This window comes from Rhinatrema bivittatum, chromosome 11 (assembly GCF_901001135.1).
Source record: "Rhinatrema bivittatum chromosome 11, aRhiBiv1.1, whole genome shotgun sequence".
In the NCBI taxonomy this organism is placed as follows: Eukaryota; Metazoa; Chordata; class Amphibia; order Gymnophiona; family Rhinatrematidae; genus Rhinatrema; species Rhinatrema bivittatum.
Window position 1 is genome coordinate 34,890,429 of NC_042625.1, and position 25,263 is coordinate 34,915,691.

Consider the following 25,263-nt stretch of genomic DNA (forward strand, 5'->3'; position numbering starts at 1 on the left):
AAGGCATCTGCAATGAAGGCCAAGCATGTCTCTAGACGCTCCACTTCCTTCTTTGACACAGATTCCTCAGAGTCTGCCACCAGGACTTGCTGTACTCAGCGCAAACAAGCACAAGCCATAAAGCTGCTACATGCCACTGCCCTGAGCGCCAAGGCAAACATCTCAAACATCTTAAGATGAATTTCTATCTTATGGTCCTAAAGATCCTTGAGCACCCCACAAACCTCAACTGGGATAATGATTTTCCACCACTGATACCATGGCGTCCATCTTGGGAAGTTTAAATAGCTCCAAGGTATCATCAGGCAGAGGGTATAATTTGGCCATGGCTCTCCTAACTTTCAGTCCAACCTCTGAAGTGTCCCAATCCTTAAACACTAAGGGGTAGTTTTAAAAGGTGCGCGCAATTCCCGGCACGCACACATGGAGGCACTGATTTTATAATATATGCAAGCCAGCGCGCGCATGTTATAAAATCCCATGGTGGCGCACACATGCAAATGGATTTTATAATCCATGTGCGCATGTGTGGGCGGCGCGCGCAGGGGGTTTTAGTAAGTTACACGCGGTGACTCAATCGGGCCTTCTCCCGTTCCCTACTCCCCTACGCATACTCCCCTCCTTATTCCCTGCTGGCCTCCGCCCTGCCCCTCCCAGAACATGCCCTGTGGTCCTCCCCCTTTTCAGGGCCCGGCAATTATGCACATATTGTCATTTACATGCATGGCTGGGCTCTTTGAAAATGCACGCAGCGCGCACAGAGCCCAGCCACATACATAACTGACGATATTTGCGCGTGTGGCCAATTTAAAATGCGGCCATAAGGCCTTAAAGGACCAGTGAAAGTCCTAGAAGATCCTCTAAGCTCCTCCAAAATAGGATCTTGCCCTTCTTGCTCCGATTTTGCCCTATTTTTTTTATCCTAAGCTCTGAGAGAACCTGCACAATCATGGCTGGTAACTCATTTTGCCTAAAAAGCTGTACAACCTTAGGATCATCACCTTCAGCCACTGGAATTTCACATTCTTCTAGAGGGTCCGCCTTTGTATCTTCATTCTCTGGGAGGACTCCTGGAAATGCTAGCAGAGAATCCCCCCAGAGCCTCCTGAATTGAGCTCCACGTCTGGATCTGGCTCTAACCTCCCTGGGACAAATTGCTGGCCGAGGACCCCAGGATAATACCTCTTTAAGCAAGAGCTTCCAGATGCAGCCCCTTTTTTTCACCAAAAAGGCCTTGTGCACCTACAAAACAAATTGTGAGAAAAAGGGTTCTTCTTCCTCCTCTGATGTGAAGGGCAGCTCAGAAGAACCCCCTGCCTTCTTTTGAGAGGCCCCCTGAGCCCTCCCCCAGCGAGTATTAAGAGTGGAGGATCTGTAGAATCCTCCCCCAGAGTTCTCTGCACCACTGGAGCAGCTACTAAGTTGGCCTGCTCTCTCTGCTTCTACTTGAGTGGTAGAAACTGCAGTGCAGAACTGTTTCTTTGCTTTTTTAAGATCCGCGCCTGAATAGGCCTCTCCCGATGGATCTTCCCTGCTGCCCATGTCACATAGGCCAGAGGGAATAAGATCGCCATCTGCTCCCCACACATAGTACAGTCTTCCCACGCAGCCCAAATGTGGCCATCACTCCTAAATCTGCTATGTGGGAAAAGGCAACACTGCAGAATAAACCTTTCAGTTCACGCTCTGTGTAGCTTATGCAGGGCTCAGCACTGAACGAAGGAACTGTCAACTATCATGGGCCACCTGGCTTCTCTGCAGCAAGCCTTCTGCACAATTCCATGCAAGTTATTCAGGCCCCAGCACTGCAGGAAAAAACTACCAACTGACCGGAGCTGCTGTGCCTTAGCAGCTCCCAGTTGCTTTCTGCACTGTCTTTAGTGCTCTTTTTTTTTTGTTTTCTTTTTCTTAAAGGCAGTGCTTACCCAAACGAAAAAAACTAGAAGTGGATAAAAAATATATTTACCCAAGTTGAATCTTCAAGAATCAGGACTGGGCCATCCAGAGAGGAGCGGAGAGGAAGAGGATATGATCTGAGGGAGCCAGCCCCACTGGCTATCAGAACCTCCTAACCAGGTACAAGCTAAAGAAGGGCCACTGACACCCCCCCTGCTCATTCTCAACACTGAACCTAACACCCCTAGAAGCAATTTCTCCAGGAAAATGTCTGATCACAATTAACCATTCCTACCATTTGCTGGAGACAGAGAATTCCAAGAGACTTCAGGCTGCTTAAGAACCAAGGGTAGATTTTAAAAGGGCTGCAAATGTACCCATAAACGCACATATCCTGTCTCGCGCAAAGATCCGCACTGTTTTATACACTATGGGGTAGATTTTAAAAGAAGCACGATCAGCCTACTTTTGCTTGCGCATCAGACTCAAGCAAAAGTACGCTGGATTTTAGTAGATACGCGCGTAGTCGCGCGTATCGGCTAAAATCCTGGATCGGCGCGCGCAAGGCTATCGATTTCGTATAGCCTGCGCGCGCCGAGCCGCGCAGCCTACCCCCGTTCCCTCCTAGGCCGCTCCGAAATCGGAGCGGCCTAGAAGGGAACTTTCCTTTGCCCTCCCCTCACCTTCCCCTCCCTTCCCCTACCTAACCACCCGCCCGGCCCTGTCTAAACCCCCCATCCTACCTTTGTCGGGGATTTACGCCTCCCAGAGGGAGGCGTAAATCCCCGCGCGCGAGCGGGACTCCTGCGCGCCGGGCCGCGACCTGGGGGCGGGTACGGAGGGCGCGGCCACGCCCCCGGACCGCCCCGGGCCGTAGCCACGCCCCCGTACCCGCCCCCAAAACGCTGCCGACACGCCCCCGCAACGCCGCGCGCTCCGGCCCCGCCCCCGACACGCCCCCGACACGCCCACTCCGAAAACCCCGGGACTTACGCGAGTCCCGGGGTTCTGCGCGCGCCGGTGAGCCTATGTAAATAGGCTCACCGGCGCGCAGGGCCCTGCTCGCGTAAATCCGCCCGGTTTTGGGCGGATTTACGCGAGCAGGGCTCTGAAAATCTGCCCCTATATGCGTAGGTTATAAGATATTCAAGCGCGTATGTCTGCGGCTCTGCGCACATATCTTATACGCGCTTGGGGAGAGGGAGGGAGAAAGAGAGAGAGAGAGAGAGAGAGAGAGAGAGACTCTTTATAGGGTTCAGCCTGATATTGTAAGGGGGGGGATGAGTTTTCAGGAGGTGGGTTGGGGTTTGGAGGGGGGGTGTTACACATTCAGAGGTGTCCATTGTAATATTGGCATCATTAAAGAATTTTAGACCTCATAAGTGTTGAAAATTCTAACAAGAGGAGTTGGTTTGTACACGGCGGTCTCTGCTAGCTGCATTGTACAAATCAACTCCTTTTCATCACTTATAAGGTCTAAAATTCTTTAATGATGTCAGTTTTACAATGGACACCTCTGAATGCATCTGTAACACCCCCCCCCCCCACCAAACCCCAATCCACCTCAACTTGAATCAAAGTATCCCTATAGAGTATCAGCCTGAGCCTTATAAAGAGGCTTGTTCTCGGCTCTCTTGCCTACCGAGGAGCTGTAGCAAAAAGGCATGCGTAGCATACCGTGCTGGCTGAGGAAAATGAGAAGTTACGCACATCAGTGCTGGCCCCGCCTCTGGAATGCCCGTGCCCTGCCCCTTTCCCGCTTACGTTTTCTGGGTGCGCGTTCATCGATGGTCGTGCACCCTTCTCGGCTATTTAAAATCTGCGTAGCTACCGTGCGGCCCACTTATGCATGTATGTGGCTGTTGCTAGCCCATCGCACGAGCAAGGCCTTTAAAATCTACCTCCAAGAGTGCAGCAAAGCTTATCTTCTGTCTCCATCTGCTGGTAGGGGGAAAAAAAAAACATGCATCTGAACTGGTCTAGGGGACAAGGAATGAGGATTGGAATTAATCGTTAAGGGTTTCCTTGGTTTGTCCCCCTGCAAACTATTTAGCGTCACAAATTTATACATTTTAAGAAAGTACCATCCACATTTAAGTTTTGCTTTTTCACATGTTGAGTGATCAAGGACAATCTGTTACAAAATTACAACAGGAAGAAAACAGGCTTAAAAAGGTAGCAAGTTACAAAAGTTTGTAAATAAAGACACACACTGAGTTGTGTTCTAAAGTACTGCATTTACCAAAAATAATACATTATGAAAAATCTCTAAGCTTATTGCTTTGCTTTCATCCATATCGCCACTTTGAATTTCCATTAAAAGTCATCCTCTTATACATTAAAGTAACCTAGCCAATTGGAAGCTGGCAGGAAGGAATTCCACGTTCTTGCTCTTTCAGTGCACCCCCTGTGAGATTCATTATTAGACTAGCTCAGAAGCGGAATGACCTGGAAATGGGAACGAGTGAGGTGGTCAAATTTACCGGATGACACAAAATTATTCAAAGTTGTTAAATCACAAGAAGATTGTGAGAAATTGCAAGAGCGCCTTGAAAAACTTGGAGACTGGGCATGCAAATGGCAGATGACATTTAATGTGGACAAGGGCAAAGTGATGCACGAGGGAAGAGCAAAAAATTATAGCTACACAATTCAAGGTTCCACACTGGGAGCCAACACTTAGGAAAATGATTTAGGGGTCATTATGGATAATATGTTGAAAACCTCTGCTCCGTTTGTGTCGGTAGCAGCCAAGAAAGGAAATAGAATGCTAGGAATTATTAGGAAAGGAATGGAGAATAAACAGAAAATATCATAATGTCTCTGTATCGCTCCATGGTGTGACCTCATCTTGAGTAATGAGGTGCAATTCTGGTTAATGCACCTCAAAACAAATATAGCGGAATTAGAAAAGGTACAAAGAAGGGCGACCAAAATAATAAAGGCAGGTAGAATGATTCTCCAATAAGGAAAGGCTAAAGAAGTTATGACTCCAGCTTGAAAAAGAGACAGATTAGAGGAGATATGATAGACGTCTATAAAATAATGAACAAAAACAACTGATTCATATTTACCTGTTCTATAATCTTTCAAGAAGTACAAAGCCTAGTGGACATGTGAGTAAATAACTAAGTAGTAGATGTAAAACAAATAAGAGAAATTTTTTTTCACTCAAGGCATAATTAAGCTCTAGAATTAATTGCCAGAGGATATGGTAAAAGCTAATAGTGTAGTTAGGTTTAAAAAAGATTTGGACAAGTTCCTGGAAGAAAAGTCCATAAATCATTATTAAGGTGGTCTTGGAAAATCCACTGCTTATCCCTGGGATAAGCAGCATGAGATCTATCTACCTTTTGGGATCCTGCCAGGTGCTTGAGACCTGGATTGGCCATTATTGAAAACGGGATACTGGCCCTGATGGTCCTTTGGCCTGACCCAGTATGGCAAACCTTATGTTCTTAATGTGCCTTAGTGACAAGCCTTGTTGGGTGACTCGCACCACTGGAGGGGAGGGGAATTCTTGAGTTTCTGAAATTCAAAGAGGTATAGTTTTTAAAAATTATTCTTTCCTCCTAGGAGGCTATATTAATAAATAATCATGGAAGGGCAGGTCAATATAATTATTTCAAGCCAGTCATGTTCAAAGTTGCTGTAAGTGATCCATAACACTTAAATACAAATTATAAATATAAAAAATATACATGATAAAACAAAACTATACGAATATTCATTATTCAAACTTGAAAAATATTAAAGTTGTCACATTGCAGTATTTACAATTAAGTATTTTATAAAAAAAAATGAACAGCAAAGTGATCTGCAAAGAAGTTATTTTTCTAACACTCACAAGCTGCCTGTTTTCCTGGATTTATAAATTGAAATCAAGTGCATTGTTCAAAAATACAAGTTTCTTTAGATAGTAAAATATACAATTTACAGATATTTTACTTACACTGGTTTAGAGTCTATTTTAAAATATATGTAATCTGTTAGAAGTACAAAACACTGAGTGGAAAGAGTCACATGATTTTAAAACTATTCAGCTACATAGTTTAGTAATATTTGCATTTCTTGAGTGTGCAAGTGCACAGAGGTGCAAACATAAAAAACAAATCAACATTGAATAGAGAAAAATGTCAGGGATTTGCAGAGGTACGCAAAACATGAAATTTTTTCAGTGTCATTCGAATTGAGCCCAAATTCCGATTAATTCTTTCCAAGCGGTCTTCTAAAGCTTCCTGAAGAAAGTATCAGAAGTATTGCATTAGTTTTTGTTGTCCAAGCAAAGGAACTTTAGAATATCAGTTTCAGCATTTACATCTCTCTCAACTTTTCACTGACATCAGAATAACCACATTTGATCATTAAAGCAAATGTCCTGTGCCCAAAGACTGGAGCAGCCCTTCCCCTTTTCAACCAATTTCACAGGAGGCATAGGAAGACAGAATCTTTAATTTGGGAAAAATTCCGTATTTCCTTCACTACTGGGATATCTGGAGTGCTTCTTTCAACCTTAAATGAAGGCTAGCGGCACAATGAATGTGTGCACACAGGAATTTGAATAATCCCTACCCCCTTCAGCATTACAGATCACCTCCATTAAGCACTTCATGCAAAAATGTTTTTACCCGATTTAATCTGGTTTGCAAGGTCAGTCTTCCGCCAACACAAGGCATCCGGCTCAGCGCAGCCTCAATCTGTTTAAATTAAAAGTTTGATCTGTAATCTACAGGGCTTGACAATGTAGTGTACAACAAATTAATCCTGCATGCAGAAACAAAAACAAAGGTTTAGAGCTTGGTGGTTTTTATGGCCACCTACTGAGAATCACTGGTCAAATTACATTTTTTATGCCCACCAGTAGCCACAAGATTTCTGTCTCATTGGGAAAAGTGATATACTAACATAACATAAAAATGAATATACTTTTTTTACCCTCCTTTCTTTCCCAGCTCAGTCAGAACTGGAACTTGGATTCTTATACCATTCTCTAGGGATTTACCCTCTGTTTTTAATAGAACCTGACTCCCACTATTCCTAGTTTGGTCCCTGCAACAATAGTCCTGGGGCCAGGAGCCATGCACCAGGGCTCTAAATCCAGCCACCAAGTGTCACCTTAACAAGGACCATGACTTTCTCCCTCCCCAGGGGCTATGAATGCTACCTCCCAGCATCCTCAGCCCCAACTGGCCAGGGATGCAAAAGACCCAGCCACAAAAATCTATAGTTTATGAAATAAGACAAATAATTGCTAAATTTATAATAGGGACTACGAAAGTCATTATAAGCAAGGGTAAATTGGCATAATCTACAAAAGGGAAGATTTAACTCTATACTGAAGTACAGTCCTATAACAAGTTTGTTCCATCGTTTCCATATACAGTACGTATTTAGAAAAGAGGCTTCCTAAATTTAAGAACACTGATGGAGTATAACAATTCCCTCTAGTTTTTAGGCATCAATAAAAATGTTACCAGCACACAGGATTGATCATGTATGAGCAAGGTTAATTTTTTTTGTCTTCTAGCAGCTAGGTTGCTTTGGAAACATTTTTAAAAAGTCAATACTGATGACTGATGTTTGTGCTTGATATTGTGATGTTTAAGGTTTATTACCTGATGTATAATCCTTTGCTAGATTGTTTATTTGCTCTGAGCTGGGTTTTTTGTGTTATGCTGTATCCTTACATTGAGTATTTTGTTTTTTATGATGATTGGTTTATAAATGAAAGAAGAAATTAAAACTATAAAAAAGTATTATAAGTAATATAAGTGAAGAATAAACATTTGTACACCATAAACTGCCATCTATTCTCACATTTTTACCTGCTGTTTTTCCTGTATGAGTTCATCAAACACCTTCTCTGTTTCAGCCAACGTTTTCAGTCTGGTTCTGTAACTTAACTCCGTCTCGTAAGGGGTTAATGGCACAGGAATATATTGGCCGTGTGTGGCTGCTGCACTGGGGTCCTCCAAGGCAGGCCCGCTGGTTGGACTTTGGTTCTTCATTCCAAGAGGTGCGGGGTCAGAAGCACTGCAAGACTTGTCAATGGCATGGTTTGAATACTGGTGATCTATTAATCAAAGGGGGGGAAAGTGCTGCAGACTTTTTATCCTGCTTTGTCATTTTAAAATGTATGAAATTAAGAATGCTTCACCTGCATGCCATATCCTACGTTAGAATGGGAGGCCTGTGTAGTCTTGAAAGTTCATGTCATTTAATGAAAGCTATCACGCCCATAAAGAATCCTGCTTTCTCCAGGACCGACACCGCTAGTGGAAGTCTGCACAACAGAATGAATCACTTCATCAGCACACACATTACCTCCTAGATCATCAAGGGAGAGAAACTGAAGTCTCTTTCTAGGGCTGGGGCCTTGAAACGTAGGTGAAGTCTTCAGATCATCCAAAAGTACATCAAATCTAATGCATGCAAAAAGAAGTGAACACGGACATGAAGAGATCAGATGAAAAAATATACAACCTATCTGGTATCGTTCCTAATAATATATTGACCAAGACTGCAATACTTCAGCTGCAGAGGAAAAAACATTTTTTTCTTACGACCACCGTCTTCTGGAGATAAGGGTCTGTTAGCACAGGTGTCTCTCCATTGCACTACTCTAATGATAGAGTTTATAAATTGCTTTGGTCAATAATTTTGTTTGATGCCAAAGAACATAACTAATGTTAACTCTGTGATTTTCAAACCTGGACCTTTATACTGAATCTAACAATCTACATCATAACTGTGAAACACAGCAATACCAGTTTGCGTGTAACATAAGATTACTCCACACTCTAATAACGCCCATTTGCACTAAAGAGCTGCTTCTGCTTAAGCTCCAGAATTTGACTCCATAATGCTAGAGCACCCTAGCATGAGTAAAGGTTTCCAGTAGGAAGGTGGATATTCTCTACAGCAAGCCTGTGTGTGTAACACAGCAAAAATAAAAATGACAGTCAGAGAGAAAGCATTACCTTGTCACTGTGCTCTCCTCCTTGCTAAGCAGCTGGTTAAAGCCAGGAGAGAAATTCTCTTTTGGAGATCGTTTTGGACTGTGCTTCACCGATATTGGTGTCAACATAATCTCTCGTTTTGCTACAGAAGAAAAAAATTCAATTTTGTTTTCTCCCCTTTGAAGATCTGCTCCCAATGAACATTGCGGATAAACACATAGTTGTGGCCCTGTTACCAAATATACTGCTAGCTCTAGAATCTGACAGGAGCAATTTAGCTGCATAAATCAGGGGTGTTCCAGGGGCAGGCGGGAGGCATTTCTGGGCGGGCCAGAGTTAGCCACATAAGATTTTATGTGGCTAACTCTGGTCGCGCTGTATGGCTGACCTAAAGTTGGCTGGATATACTTATCTGGCTAATTTTAAGATATCACAGAATATGCCCAGGTACAGCTAGATCTAAGACTTGACCTGGGCAATGTTCAAATAAAGAGATGAAACATCACATTGCAATAATTTAACACCTCCCAAGGAAATGGGGCAAGTTTATGTTTTAATCTTGAGCTCCAAATGTGATCAGTCTTCATAAAAGGAGCAGGCACCCCAAGTCGTTATATGTCCAGGAGGGCTACTCTAACTCCATGATTGTGCTATCCTACACAAAACAGTATCAGCTGAAATATATGCTTCCTTTAAATCTCGGAAGAAAAGCTAAGGTTTTTATTTTTAAATAAAACAAACAATAAGAAGCTGTGCAGCTGAGCGGAAGATCAGCCCTGGCCTCAGGTTGAAGTGCTGTAAATGCAGGGGAGGGAGATCCAGCCATCATACACCAGTGACAGCTACTGGTTTAGCCAAGATTGCACTTGTGTCGGCTTTGGGAAGGACTTGGCATTTGTTCCTCCCAGCCAGTGAGATGTTGCTGTTATGGACAGAGTTAACAGTGGGAGGGGAGGGGAGAGCCAATGCCATGAAAGCATAACCTTAGCAGAAGCCAGTCCTGATTGAGCTGGAAGGAGGAAGTGTGGGGAACTAGCAGGCCTCTCCTGGTGCCTCTAGTGGGTGCTCCAGAGGGTTTACTGGAACCCCTTTGTGGTATCCAGAAATATTGACAGGAGACTTGCCAGACGCTAACATAATAGTTATTCCTAAAAGCGAGAAAGACAAGTTGAAGTGTAACTCTTAGAGCCCAATTTCACTAATAAATGCAGATATTAAAACATTTATGAAAACACTTTGTGGGATAGCAGAGTAACTTTCAGGCTGGAGACATACTTCATACAGGACTCTAGCCTTTCTTTTTAAAGATTATAGCTTGTTTATAAACACACCCATCAGCATACAAACAATGCTGACTGCTTACCTCCACAGTGTATCTATGGCTTGTACCTTCTGACAGAGAGGATTCCTGGAGAAGCAGGGCTTCCTGTTCTCCACTTTTTATCCTGCCCAGTAGGGACTCGTCCACAGAGCTCTCTCTCTCTCTCTATGGGGTTTAAGGGGGACCAGGCTAGATGCCTGGTCCCATTCAGATTAAAGAGAGAGTGTAGGGCCACTCTTTTACAACTCCACTTAGGCTGAAAAATAAAATGCTGCATTTACTAGCCCCTGATCAAACAGTCTAAAAGAATTTGTGACTTTCAAATAGTATAATAGTGCTCGTCTGACATCCAAACGACGAAGAAATCTTGCATGCGGAAAGTCGACCGACAAATTAGAAAAGGCCGGAAGCTCAACTGACTGACTTAAAATGAAAGGTTGAAACCACCTTTGGCAAAAAGGACAGGACTGTTTGAAGAGAAACTCCCGAATCAGAAATTCTCAAAAAGGGTTCCCTACAAGAGAGCCTGTAACTCCGAGATCCTGCGAGCTGAGCAGATAGCCACCAGAAACACCATTTTCAACGTGAGGTCCTTTAACATCGCCTTTTTAATGGGTTCAAAAGGCTGATCGCACAAGACGCGAAGTGCCAAATTAAGACTCCATTACAGTCATACAGGACGGACGGGAGGCTTCAAGTGCCTTACTCCTCTGAGGAAACGCACCACATCTGGATCAGACGCTACCGAACTGCCAACCAGAGTGCCTAGGGCCGCTACCTGTACCCGGAGGGAATTAAAAGACAAGCCCTTGGCTAAGCCATTTTGCAGAAAACTTAACATCTGGGCAATAGAAGCGTGTCTGGGAAGAATGTCTCGCTCACGACACCACATCTCAAAACCTCTCCACACCCTGACATATGAAAGAGAGGTGGACGTTTTTCTGGCTTGCAGCAGCGTAGTAATAACCTCCTCCGAATATCCCTTCTTCCTCAATCTCCTCCTTTCAAAAGCCAGGCCACTAGACAAAAGCAATCTGCCTGGTCGAAAAATATGGGACCTTGATGAAGAAGATGTGGAAGATTTCCGAGTCGTAGAGGCCTGTCCACCGCCAGATTGACTAGATCCGCGAACCACGGATAGCGTGGGGCCATTCCGGGGCCACTAGGATCACACTCCCTGGGTGAACTTCTATCCTGCGAAGAACTTTGCCCTTCAGAGGCCAAGGAGGGAACATGTACAGGAGAACTAAAGTTGGCCAGGGAAGTACCAGCGCATCGACCCCCTCTGCGCCGTGATCTCTTCTGCGACTGAAGAAGCAAGGAGCCTTGGCATTGTCTCGTGTCGCCATCAAGTCCATGTGGGGAGTCCCCCACCTGCAGGAAATTAGATCCATTGCTTGGTCCAAAAGCTCCCACTCTCTTGGATCTATGCGCTTCTGACTTAGGAAATCCGCTTGTATGTTGTCCTTCCCGGCGATGTAAGATGCCACTAACAGCGCAAGATTTTCTTCCGCCCAAGCCATGAGCTGCTCCACCTCATCAGCTATGGCTTGACTTCTGGTGCCTCCTTGATGTAGGCCACAGTCGTCGCATTGTTGGACAGGACGCGGACTGCCTGATTGCATAGGCACGGGAGAAAGTGTTGCAAAGCCAGTCGAACCGCTTTGGTTTCCAGACGATTGATCGACCAGATGGATTCCTCTGGGGACCAGCTGCCCTGAACTGAATGAGACTGGCATACAGCTCTCCAGCCGGAGAGACTGGCATCCGTGGTCACCACTATCCAGCTTGGAACTTCGAGATCCACCCCTCGAGATAAGTTGTGTGGGTTAAGCCACCACCCAAGACTGGACCTGGCATGATCAGTGAGCGATAGAGGGAACTGGAACTCCTCCGACTTGGGATCCCACTGGGAAAGCAACGCTCATTGTAATGGTCTCATATGAGCAAAAGCCCAGGGAGCCACCTCCGGAGTAGATGCCATGGAGCAGAGGACCTGAAGGTAGTCCCAGGCTATGGGCAGTGGAAGCAACAATAAGTGACAAACCTGCTCCATCAATTTGGTCATTCGGTCCAGAGGGAGAAAAACTTTCGACAGTGGTATCGAACTGGGCTCCCAGGAAGTCCATCATCTGAGAAGGGACAAAGTTGCTTTTGGCCTGATTGATCACCCAGCCGAGAGATTCCAGGAGACTGACCACCTTGCTGATAGCTTCTACACAGTGCTCCCTTGACTTCACCCTGATGAGCCAGTCGTCCAAATAGGGATGAATGAGAAGGCCTTGCCTCCGCAGGGCCGCTGCTACTACCACCATGACCTTGATGAATGTGTGGGGGGTGGTAGCCAGACCGAATGGTAGAGCACATAATTGGAAGTGCATTCCCAGGGCCATGAAGCGAAGAAACTTTTGCTGATCTTCACAAATGGGTATGCGCAAGTATGCCTCCATTAGATCCAGAGGAGCTAAAAACTCTCCCTTGCGGACCGCCGCAATCACCAAGCGCAGTTTCATGCGGAAATGCGGTACCTTGAGAGCCTTGTTTACCTTCTTGAGATCCAAAGTGGGTCGGAAGAACCCCTCCTTCTTTGGGACTACAAAGTAGATGGAGTATCTTCCCATCTTCCAGTGCTCCAGAGGGACCAGCTTCACTGCCTCGAGAGACAATAGGCGGTCGAGGGTCTGACGAATAATCTGCTTCTTGGCCCGCGCTCTGCAGGGGGATATCAGGAAGAAGTCGTTGAGAGGCTGAGCAAATTCCAAAGCATAGCCATGTTCTACAATGCTTAACACCCACTGATCGGAAGTAATTCTGGCCCATGCCTCGTGGAACTGGGATAAGCGACCTCCAATGTGAGGGATCGAGGGATGGGCCAGCCTTATCTCATTGAGGAGTCTTGGAGGCGAGCGAGGAGATGGATCCTCCCTCCCGGGAGGGTCTAAGACCTCGAAAGGAAGAGTTCCAGGATTGGGGCCTAGCCATAGGTTGTCGCTGCCCTGCCGGCTGCTGCCGGCTCTGTCGAAACCTACGCTGCCCCCGAAAGCGAGAGTGGGATGACAGAAAACCACTGGAAGGCTTAGGTCTGTCCTCTGGCAACTTGTGAACCTTGTTTTCACCCAGGGACTTTATCAACTGCTCCAAATCATCACCAAAGAGAAATCCCTCTTTAAAACGGTAGAGCCCAAAACTGAGCCTTGGATGACACATCCGCTGACCGGTTACACAACCAAAGGAGGCGCCTCGCCGATACTGCCGATGACATGGTACGAGAGGAAGTGCGGAGAAGGTCATAAAGTGCATCCGCACCATATGCCACCGCGGCTTCCAAACGTACCGGCTTGTTCTGACTCACCCGGAGGGAGATCTCTGGATGTTAGCAATTACTGGACCCAGCGCAGGCTCGCCTGCAGCATGTAACTGCTACACACCGCTGCTCGGATACCTAGGGCTGAAACCTAAAAAATGCGCTTGAGAAGGACTTCCAGCTTCTGATCTTGAAGATCCTTGAGAGCCGCCGATCCTGCAACCGGAATTGTGGTCCGCTTCGTAACAGCCGATACTAAAGCGTCTACCTTGGGGGACCGCAGGAGCCCCAGAGACTCCTCAAGCAAAGGATAGAGCTTATCCATAACCCAACCAACCTGCAAGTTGGCAACTGGAGCAGCCCACTCCTGGGTCATCAGCTGCTGAAGCATGGGATGGAAGGGAAAAGCTCGGGTCGGCGTTCGCAAGCCCACCAGGACCGGATCCACAGAATCCTGCAGCGGAGCCTGAGGAGGAAGCTCTACTCCGAGCTCTGAGAGGACCGAAGGAATAAGCGGCTCCAACTCCTCTCTATGAAACAGACGGGCCACTTTAGGATCATCTCCATCCAAAGGAGTCTGCTTTCCTTGCTCCTCTTCATATCCCCCGCCTGCAGGAGGGAAAGGAGAAGTCATTGTGTCTGCAGCCCCACTGCCCGGGACCTCTAGATGGACCGAACCGCTTTGAACCATGAAGCCCCTCAACTTTGTGACCCGCAGAGATGCGGGCACATCCGGATGCTTGGCAACCTTGGGGGCGGTCCCTGCGGCTGTCTCACAGGCAGAGCACCACTCTGCAGAGACTGTGAAGTTAAAAAAGCCTTATGCATAAGGAGAACAAAATCCAATGAAAAAGGATTAGGACTGACCTCATCCCCTCCTGGGGAATCGGGATCCTCCTTAAAAATGTCCTGGTCTGGATCTGAGGGATCATTAGGACTGGCAGGAACCGGTAATAACACTGGAGGCAGCTCCCCTGCCCCCATAGCTCTTGCCTGAGCTTCAGCAAATGTATTCAAGACGGCTGCCGTTCCCGCACTGAGAGGGAACGGGTCAGCCAGAGGCTCCTGAGGTACTGATCTTTTAAGTGCACCTTGGGGCTTTACTGAAGCTGCTGTAAGAGAGCTGCCTTCCCCTCCAGGAAGGCAGCGGGAGCAAATGCCTGACCGGGAGAGCCTTGAGGAGGACTCTCTGCAGGCAATACACAAAGATGGCCGCGGCATCGTGGGAGCTCAAAAAGCAGCGAAATCGCATGGCAGGGAGCCCAAAAATGCTGCAAAATTGCACCAGAGCCGTGAGAGACTGCAGCCGACCAAAAAGTAGATTGCCACAGGAGATTGCCACGGGGAAAGAGAGGGAGCGAACCACCGGTAATCTCTCCCCAGCTCCTTCCCTGGCCGGAGCCAGGCGGTGTAACCAACACCAGCTCCAAAGCCTGCAACCTGGGGGGATGACCCCGCAGGATCTGCCAACCCCCTGGGAGGACTGAAAAGTTACTCCTTTTATTTTTTTTTTTCTGCCTGCTTGATTCAGAGTTATAAAGTTTGCTTTCCTTTTTTTTTTTTAAAGGGAAAGCCTAAACCCCAGAATCAGGGCAAGACTGCAGGGTTTGCACCACCTCCATCTGCTGGAGACAGAGAAATACTGAAGGGATGCAGGAGGCACACCAGGTTAAGTGAGGGTGCCCTTCAAGTTTTCTCTGTCTCCATCTGCTGGAAGGGAGGCATAACCCACAGTCTGGACTGATCTGGGTACGTTTAGGGAATGAAAGTTACCCACTCTATCACATACACTGGCAGCATGAACTCATTGGGGGTAATTTTCAAAAGGATTTATGCATGTAAAAGTGGCATACCTCGTAGCAATTTTCAAAAGTTCATTTACGCATATAAAACCCAGTTTTAAGCCCGTAAATCCTTTTGACAATTACCTTCTGGTGTGTAGGACGTGATGTGTTATCTCCTGTATCAGCTATGTGCAAAAAATACCAAGATCTCCTATTGAACTTTTTCTCCTAGTTTGGTTTTTATGAGAAGAAAATCATCTCCAGTATTTATGGCAACTATGGGCTTCTGAAAAAATGGTACTGTTTGAAGGCTTCGTGGCTCAATATGATAAACCAAGAGATACCCTTCAACCTTAACAATCCAAGCATTCCATGGAGTTCAAAAAGGCTTGGGATTGACTCTGTGGATCCCTAAGGAGCTAGATCCAAGAGTCATGGGGATTAATGGTAAAAATAGTGAGGAAGAAATCAGTAAAGGACTTCAAAAGTGAATGGGATGGACTCTAGGATTCCTAAGGAGCAAAAACTAAGAGACATGGGGGGTGGGGGGGGGAGCAGTAAAAAATTATTGAAAATGTAACCCTAATGATAAAGTAAGGGCCCAGACTAAAGGTCTGTGAATCCAATTCAAATAAGATTGCAGGGCAGACTGGATGGGCTATCTGGTCTTTTTCTGCCATCAACTTCTATGTTTCTATTCCTTTTCACGTTTGAAGGGTAAAGGGTGGAAACCTCGAAGACCTAACTGCATAGAATCATTGCTGTATAAGATGAATGCCAAGAGTAAAACTGATTTCCTTCATTTACAAAGGGGTGGTAGAGGTTCTGCTTAATGATGAAATGGCTGAAGCTTTAATTCAGAAATGGAACGCAGACCTTCAGCGTCAATAAGCTATGATTGGAAGCATATCTGAAGAGGTGCTCATAAAATCTGTGTGTTACAGATGATCATACCCTGTCAGGTTTTCAGTTTGCACAGTAATTGACTGTGCCACCAATTGACAGTAGGAACTTTGGCAACAGAAAACTGTACAGCTAACAGAATTAGCAAAATTAACTTCTATCATTTCTTAATGAACTGCTCTAGTGTAATGTAATGTATGACCTGATTTTCCTTGCATTATGTATGGTGAAGATGATTCAAGGATGTATTATAATTTCTTTTGGAATGTGATTTCAATTATTTGTGTTTCTTACATCTTAATCTTGTACTATATTTAAAATACTTAATAAAAAAAAAAAAAAATTTAACTTCTTCATATTACCAGAAACTCTCACCTCTTCCCACTAACCCAAAGAACTCAAGTCTGGGGAAGATTCTGCTCAAACCCACAACATCTGACACCTCAGTAAACATTTTCCTCCAGGGAATGGCCACCAAATATGGAAACAAATATCATACAGCCCATACGCTCTTCAGCACAGCGGGTTATAGTGAAGGTCAATTTTTTAATATAAGAAGGAACAGCTGTATGTTTGAAGTAATTTTATCAATTAAATGCAGGGGGATCAATCCTGGTTTCAGTTGATATTGGGTGGGGGGGTGCTATGGAGAAATTACTACTTACCTGAATTTCCTTTGCTTTAGTGAAAAGTAGGTCAATCCCAACAAGTGGGTTATGCACCTTTGCCAGCAGATGAAGATAGAGCAAAAGCTGATGGCACAGCCATATATATAGTCCCATCCCCAACATCAGCCTGCCAGTAATCTCTGGAAAAGCCAAACTGTGGACAAAACTGATTATACTTGAACATTATTAGCAACAGGCAAACAATCGTGTTCCTCAGCCAACAGGAAAACTGAGCTCAGCCAAAAGCAGGAACATATCTAGCAAACTAAGGGCTAGAGAAGCTACTTAATCTCGAAAAGGGCGGGAGGCTGTCAGAGGACCAGTCAAAAACTCCCGCCAAAAAGCGGCATCCTCCCTAGCCCTACCATCCAAGCGGTAATCGTTGGAGAAGGTGTGCAAAGATGACCGTGTCACCACTCGGTAAATTTCAGAAGGCGACAACAAATGAAGTTCCGCCCACGATACTGCCTGAGCCCTCATGGAATATGGTCTAATCTGTTTCAGTAAGCCACATAGATTGCTGTAATGACTTCCTTAACCCAGTGGGCAATCGTTGCCCGCATCGCCGGTGCTCCCTGCTTACCTCCACCATGAAGCCCAAACAGGCGATCAGACTTCTGAACAGCCTAAGTCACCTCCAAATACCGCAGTAAATGACCCTTGACGTCCAAGGAACGCAAAAGGTGGTACTTAGCTTCATCTCTGTCCAAGGCTAGCACAGAAATGGACTGATTCAAATGAAACTCCAAAACCACTTTGGGTAAAATGGAAGTCTGAAGCTGGACTGCACCTGGAGTCATATGGAGAAAAGGGCCTGCAGATCAGAGCCCCAAATTGCTGAACAGATTGTTACCAGAAAAACTGTCTTCAAGGCAAGGCGTTGCAAGGAAAAGGTACGCAACGGTCAAAAAGTCAAACCTGCCAAAATCTCGAGGACCAAGTTAAGGTCCTACAGAGGCACCGGAAGCCACAACGGGGGGTGAAGTGTTGAAGGTCACCAACAGGTCTAGAAGCGGTAGGTCCCAGCAGTTCACCAGGAGCTGAAAAGCCTTGTCTGTCAGCTCCTATTCTCCTGGGTCCAGTTTCTCCTACTGAGGAAATAGTCTCTGATATTGTTCTATCCGGTCACGTGAAAGGCCGATATGCTTAGGAGATGCTGCTCTAGCCTCTTTGTGAATTGCAGGCACATCAACTGAACCTCTCATGTTTCCAGTTTGTTGATGTTCCACTGCCACTCTGCTGCATTCCAGCACTCTTGCACCACCAACTCCTGAGAGTGAGCCCTCCCAATCCTGGAGGCTTGCATCTGTTGTGAGTACCAAACAATCCGGCATCAACAAGGAAATTCCTTTTCTGAGATGATCTGCTTGTAGCCACCAGCCCAACTGGGATCTCACCTCTAACAGGAGGAACAGCCTCACCACATAGTTCTTTGATTGCGAACTCCATCAGGAGAGTAATGGGCACTGAAGAGGGATGGGAATGATGGCTCCCAGCATTCGCAGCCTGTGGATGGTCTGTTGCACGACCAGCTTCTTTCTCGGGGGGCACCATGAACAGATTTCTTGGAGGACGAGCAAATTCTAAGGTGTAACCTCTTTCTATGACACTTAGAACCCATTGGTCTGACGTGATTTTGACCCACTCATAAAAAAGGGTCAGCTGGCCGAGACAGCAGACACCATGATTCTGGAAGAAGTGCGCACAAGATCATATAAGGCATCCGGCTCCATATACCACCACTGCCTCCAAGTGCTTTGTTTGCTCAGACTCCTCCGGTGACAGGTCTTTAGCACTCTGTAACTGCTGTACCCATCGCAAGCTGGTGCGAAGCATAAAACTACAAACCGCCGCACTTATACCCAGAGCGGACACTTCAAAAATTCACTTCAGGTATACCTCCAGCTTCCTGTCTTGAAGGTCCTTCAAAGCCGCCGTGCCAGTCACCGGGATAGTAGTCTGCTTCATGACCATGGACACAGGCATCAACCTTGGGCACCTTGAGTAGCTACAGCGCCTCTTCTGGTAGAGGATACAATTTAACCATGGCCCTGCTGACCTTCAGGCCAATCTCGGGAGTGTCCCACTCCCTGTTGATGAATTGTTTCACCATCTTATGAAAAGGGAAGGTAGTGGCTGGACCTCGCAAACCAGGCAAGACCAGATCCACCGAATCCTGGTCCTGCTCCATGTGCGGCATGGGAATCCCCAGCTCCAAGACATATGGAATAAGAGGGGCCAGCTTCTCCTGCTGAAAAAGACGCAGCACCCTGGGATTGTCTCCTTCCAGGGGAAAGGTTGTTCCAGGGTCCACGTCCCCCGGGTCCTGTTCTGACGTGAGCGGAGAGTCATCCGGAGAGTCCCTCGAGGGCAATTGTGGATCTATGTTCCCAGACGCATGATCACACTCAACCGGGGACCTGATGGTGCGAACCCTGTCAGCCCCTGCCGAAGTCCAGGTAGCGGGCACCTTGTCCTTGTCCGGGAGAAAAAGGCCACTTGGCACTCTTAGCCAAAAAGGCCTGGTGCATGAATAAAATAAATTCCGGAGAAAAGGGGGGGATCCAACTCAACACCTGCCATGGGAGCAAGATCCCCTTCTCCCAGCCCTTCCAAGTCTCCTCCCCCCCCCCGAGCTCCCCAGGGCTGCTATGTACCGGCAACAGCGGAGGAAATTCCCCTCCCCCAGCCCTTTCTCTCCTCCGATCGCGTGGGAAAATTCAACATGGCCACCGTTCCCGCACTGATCGGGAACAGAACCGCCTTTGCAGGAGAAGGAGAGTGCACCTGATGTGGCTCCTGCCGCTGGGAAAGAGACCCCTCAGCTCCTCTTGATGAGCCCTCCCCACCAGGGAGGCATTGAGAGCACAAGCCGGCCCTAGATAACCACAAGCAAGGCTCCCCACAGGCCACACAGCAAGAGGGACATGGCATAATTGGGTCCTCCCTAAGGAACTGCTGGGGCCACACCAAGAATGAACCACTGACCTGGAAACTGCCTCTCTGTGCTGGTCGGAAAGCAGTGAAACGCCCGGGAGAGCAGAGAGCCAGGACGTCTCTCTCCTGTTTGATCCCTCCTTTTTTTTTTTTTTTTTTAATTAACTTTAAAAGGCTGCCCGAACCAAAAAACAGACAAAACTAACCTCCCCTGAAAGGCAGAGGAATGGCAGAACTTGTGCTGGGAGAGGAGGGAGTCAGAACACTGACTATCACCCCTAGTGCACCAGCCCGAGCAAATTTGGGGTCCCCAACCCCTGCTTGCTCCAGCCTGCTACCAGGAAGGATGGCCCCACCAGGACCCACCAACCTCCTGGGAGGCACAGTGCTCTGGAAAAAAAATTAGAACTGCCAAGAAAAGCAAGAAATTCTATGTTTCTTTTTTTTTGCTTGGTCAGAACTGCAGGTTTTGCACCACCTCCATCTGCTGGAGACAGAGAAATACTGAGGAGCTGCAGGTGGCACACCGGGTTAAGAGGAGGTGCCTGCAAAACTTTCTCTGTCTCCATCTGCTGGAAGGGAGGCAAAACCCAGGAGTCTGGACTGATCCAGGTACGTACAGAGAAAGCCTTCACTGCCGAGTCTCTTTCGGAAATAGGTACTGGCTACAGGGGGAGAGGGCTAAAGCCTTCACTGCTGAGCTCTCTCAGCTTGCAACTGCTATTGAAATTTCTGGTCCACGGCAGTCAAGGCTAGCGGACTGAAGGCACTCTACCGAGGGAGAGACCGCACTGTATCACCTCAGGAGGCAAGCGATGCTACATAGATGACTCGTTTTTCTGTTATCTCCTTTTGATCCTTTTTTTTTCTCGCAGGCAATCCCCCGAAGGGGAATGCATGCCCATCATCTGCTGGACACGGAGAATACTGGCGGGCTGATGTCGTGGCAGGACTATATGGCCATGACGTCAGCTTTTGCTTCGTCTCCATCTGCTGGGACTGAGCTACCCAAATGCTAAGGAAATCATTAATATAGGACACTGAATTCTGACCCTCTTCCTCCAAATGAAAATTGGGTATGAACGAGAAATATTGATTACAAATGTTGGTTATATACGAATGCTACAATTTATGTTATCTGTGTGTCCTTTTAAGAAATAACCAATTAACAAAATAAAATATTTTTTAAAAAGACAGGTTGAACTAAAGACCAAAAATTCTCACCTTCAATTCAGACACACACATTTTCATGGAACCAAGGAAAAACTCCAAGCCAAACAGTTATTCAAAAAAACAATGTTACTGAACACGTACAAGTGAAGGCATTAAAATGTCATGCATCAGACATAAACCCTTACTCGGCGTTGCAGTTGGGGTTGACTTCCTGCTTGACGGTGGAAGGGATGATGATCGCTGACCATTGGATGAGTTTAATCTTTTAGGCTTCTGGTCTCTACGTTTCTCCAAGACCTCAGAGGTGCTGCAAGCCGACTCAACAAACCCAACCATGTTGCGACGATTTAACAACTCTGTATGAATAAAAATGTTTAAACAGTTCAAGCATGTTTGTCTTTTAAAAGATGACATTTAAATAAATCTTAGCTTCCCACCTAAATCAAATAATTCTTTGCTGCACGGCTCAAAATACTAGAATGGCATATCTTCTCCACACTACTTTTAGTATTGCTTTGCCTCCTGCTTGCAGAAAAAAATCTTTGCAACATTCCACATTTTAAAAAGCACTTTTGCAAACTTTGTAAATTCTATTTAACTCTTAGGAAAGCAGAGTTGCTTATGTATAACAGATGTTCTCTGAGGACAGCAGGATGTTAGCCCTCACACATGGGTGACATCATCAGTTGGAGCCCGATGCGGAAAACTTTCGTCAAAGTTTCAAAAACTTTCACTAGGCACACTGAGCATGCCCTATATCCATGCAGGGTTCTTCTTCAGTCTCGTAACAAAGAATTATGATAAAATAAAAAAATAGGAGAAATCCAACTCTGCAGGGGTGGCGGGCTGGTTGCTTAAGGACAAACATCCTCACACATGGGTGAATCCCTAGCTACAGGCTGCTCCCCAACACAAAGAGGACCAACAGACACCCAACCAGGTGCTAAAGGGCACAACACCGGTGCAGTTGGTAACAGAGGGGAAGACAGCCTGAACCCAAACAACAGGCCCTAGGTAGGGAGAGTTGGATTCTACACCTCAAATTGATTCCAGAGGACAAACCTTCTGTCATGTAGGCCAACCCTATCCAGACAGTAATGTGATGTGAATGTGTGGAGAGAACTCCACATTGCAGCCTTGCAGATTTCCTCCACAGGAACTGCTCACAAGTGGGCCACTGACGCTGCCATGGCTTTGACAGAATGAGCCTTGACATGACCCCCAAGATGCAGTCCCACCTGAGCATAACAGGAGATGCAATCTGCTAGCTAACTGAATATTGTCTATTTGGCAATGGCAACACCCAACCTACTCTTATCAAAAGAAACAAAAGGTTGGGTGGACTGTCTATGGGCTTCTGTACACGCTTGGTAGAAGGCTAAGGCTCGCTTGCAGTCCAAACTGTGCAAGTGCTCGTTCATCTTGGTGCGAATGGGACCTAGGAAAGAAAATTGGCAGGACAATTGACTGATTAAGATGAAAATCCATCACCGCCTTAAGTGGGAACTTAGGGTGCATACACAAGACCACCCTGTCATGATAGAACTTAGTATAAGGTGGAAAAGTCACTAAGGCCTGGAGCTTGCTGACCCTGCGCTGTAGTGACTGACACCAAAAATATGACCTTCCAGGTCAGGTACTTCAGGTCACAGGTGTGCAGCGGCTCAAAAGGAGCTTTCATCAACTGAGCTAACACCACATTGAGGTCCCAAGATACAGCGGGAGGCCTTAGGGGAGGTTTCAATTGAAGCAGGCCTCGCATAAAACATACAACTAAAGGCTGTACAGAGATGGGCGTGGTGGTATGCGCCACAAGATGAACTCTAACAAAGTTGGTTTTTAAGCCAGCCTCCAATAGGTGTAGAAGATAGTCAAGTAGTTTTTGTGTGGGGCAGGAGAACAGATCTAGGGCCTTCTGCTCACACCACTCGGAAAATCTCCTCCACTTCAGGCCATAGGATTTTCTAGTGGAAGGCTTTCTGGAAGCCACCAGGACCTGAGAGACATCCTCTGAAAGATCAAGCGGTCACAGGATTAACCTCTCAACATAAAGGCTGTGAGCAACAGGGCCTGGAGTTTGGGATGCCGCAGCCTGCCCTGTTCTTACGTGATGAGATCTGGGTAAGTCTCCAGACTGATCATTTTCAGATGGACAACTCCCGAAGGAATGGAAACCAGACTTGTCTCGGCCAATGAGGAGCTATGAGGATCATAATCCCTCTATCCTAACGAAGCTTCAAGAGAGTCTTCGCCACTAAGGGAATTGGAGGATATGCATACAGAAGACCCCTGCCCCAATGACAAGCAAGGGCATCTGAGGCTGGTTAGCCGTCTGACCTGTACAGTGAGCAGAACCGAGGCACCTTCCTGTTGCAGGGGGACACAAACAGATCTATATCTGGGCTCCCCCAGATGTGGAATATCCGATTTGCTACCCCCTGGGCCAGGGACCATTCGTGGGTCTGAAGGTTAGACTCAGCCTGTCAGCTACCACATTCTCCGTTCCAGTCAGGTACATGACCCCGAGCACCATCCCATGGGACAGGGCCCAAGACCAGATCCAGACCACTTCCTGACATAGGAGCTATGATCCCATGCCTCCTTGCTTGTTGACATACCCTACCATATGGCTACTTGATTGTTGGTCTCTATCAGGACAACATTTTTGGATAGCCGATCTCTGAAAGCCCATAGTGCATACCTGATTGTCCACAGCTCTAGAAGTTGATTTGATAAGAACGTTCCTGAGCGGACCACAGTCCCTGGGTGCTGAGCTCATCTACATGAGCTCCCCACCCCAGGATGGACGCATCCATGGTTAGTACAATTTGAGCAGGGAGACTCCGAAAAGAAATCCCCTGTTCCGAATTGAAAAGTACCTACCACCAGGGTAAGGAATCCCTGAGACAGCAGAAAGGCTTGAGCCATGTCTAGCCATGTCTAGAAAAGCTTGAGCCATGTCTAGCAGGGCTCCAATGAAGTCCAATTGAGGTGATGGGCTGAGATGGGACTTTGGTTAGTTGAGAACGAACCCTAGGGACTCCAACACCTGAACGGTCAAGCACATGGACCAGGTGGCCTCTGCCTGAGATGTGCTCTTGACTAGCCAATCATCCAGAATTGGGAAAACATGTACTCCCAATCTGTGGAGGTGCATCGCCACCATGGCCAGGCATTTCTTGAAGATCCATGGGGTAGACACGAGTCCGAATGGCAACACCCGGTACTGGAAGTGCTGTTTTCCCACAATAAATTGGAGATACTTCCTGTGACCGGGAAAGATCTCAATATGGGTGTATGTATCCTTTAAGTTGAGGGAGCATAGCCAATCCCCTTTTTTGAAAAAGTGGGATCAAGGTGCCCAGGGAAACCATCTTGAACTTTTCTTTTTTTAGAAACCTGTTCAAGGCCCTCAGGTTTAGGATGGGATGGAGTCCTCCTGTTTCCTTTGGAATCAGGAAGTACATTGAGTAGAATCCCTGCCCTCTTTGCCCTGATATTATGGGCTTGACTGCTCTGGCTGTTAAGGAGAGCAGCTCCACTTGTAGCACTCCTGATGCGTTACCGACCCCAATATGGGCACGGAAGGTAATTTGGAGGGACACCCAATAGATTTAATTGGTATCTCTGGCGGACGATGGACAAAACCTACTGGTCCAGAGTTACACTGGGCCACTAGTTTGCAAAGAACCGACCAGAGGGTCCATCATCCCGGGTACGGGCAACTGGCTTACGCTCCCTATGGCCCAGTTAAAACCCTGTACCCGGAATTGACAGAGGAGCTGGCTGGGGCTTGGGAGTTCTCTGCCAAATTCCTTTGGCGAAAGAAAGATTTCCTTGGCTCTGGTCTTCATGATCTCCTGGATGAGGAAGATGGGTCCGGAGTGCTGGAAGAGAGTTGTTAGAGGATTTCATCATGGTCCCAAAGTTGGGCCACAGAATCCTTCATCCTATCTCTGAAGAGAATCTTTCCAGTACATAGCATGTCAGTGAGTTGTTGCTGTATGTCTGGTTGGAAATCCAAGGCCCTCAGCCATGCCACTCTACGGGCACTGATTCCCGCTGCAGAGACCCTCTATGCCATCTCAAAACATTGTAGGTCACATGGACCTCGTATTTGCTGCACTCCAAACCCTTGTGCACCAGCAACATGAGGGTGTCTTGTTGTTGTTGTTAAGGCAGCTGCTCAGCCACCTCCTGCACTTGCTTCCAGATGTCCCGCAATTATTGGCTCATGTAGAGCTGGTAGGCAGCGATGCGGGCAATAAGCATGGCACCTTGGAACACCTTCCTCCCAAGAGTGTTCAACGATTTATGA

At 46.7% G+C, this 25,263-nt stretch overlaps 1 protein-coding gene across 1 annotated transcript in view; it reads right to left on the reverse strand.

Annotated features, from left to right (window-relative positions):
* Positions 1 to 5,166: 5,166 nt before the first annotated feature.
* The window catches only part of MPHOSPH9 (M-phase phosphoprotein 9), a 98,545-nt gene continuing 78,448 nt past the window's right edge, over positions 5,167 to 25,263 (reverse strand). Inside the window, 6 exon segments of the mRNA XM_029571349.1 lie at positions 5,167 to 6,134; positions 6,525 to 6,593; positions 7,722 to 7,969; positions 8,221 to 8,318; positions 8,877 to 8,997; positions 21,131 to 21,301. Of these exon segments, the coding sequence (XP_029427209.1) occupies positions 6,033 to 6,134; positions 6,525 to 6,593; positions 7,722 to 7,969; positions 8,221 to 8,318; positions 8,877 to 8,997; positions 21,131 to 21,301 (809 nt within the window). The 3' untranslated portion in view covers positions 5,167 to 6,032.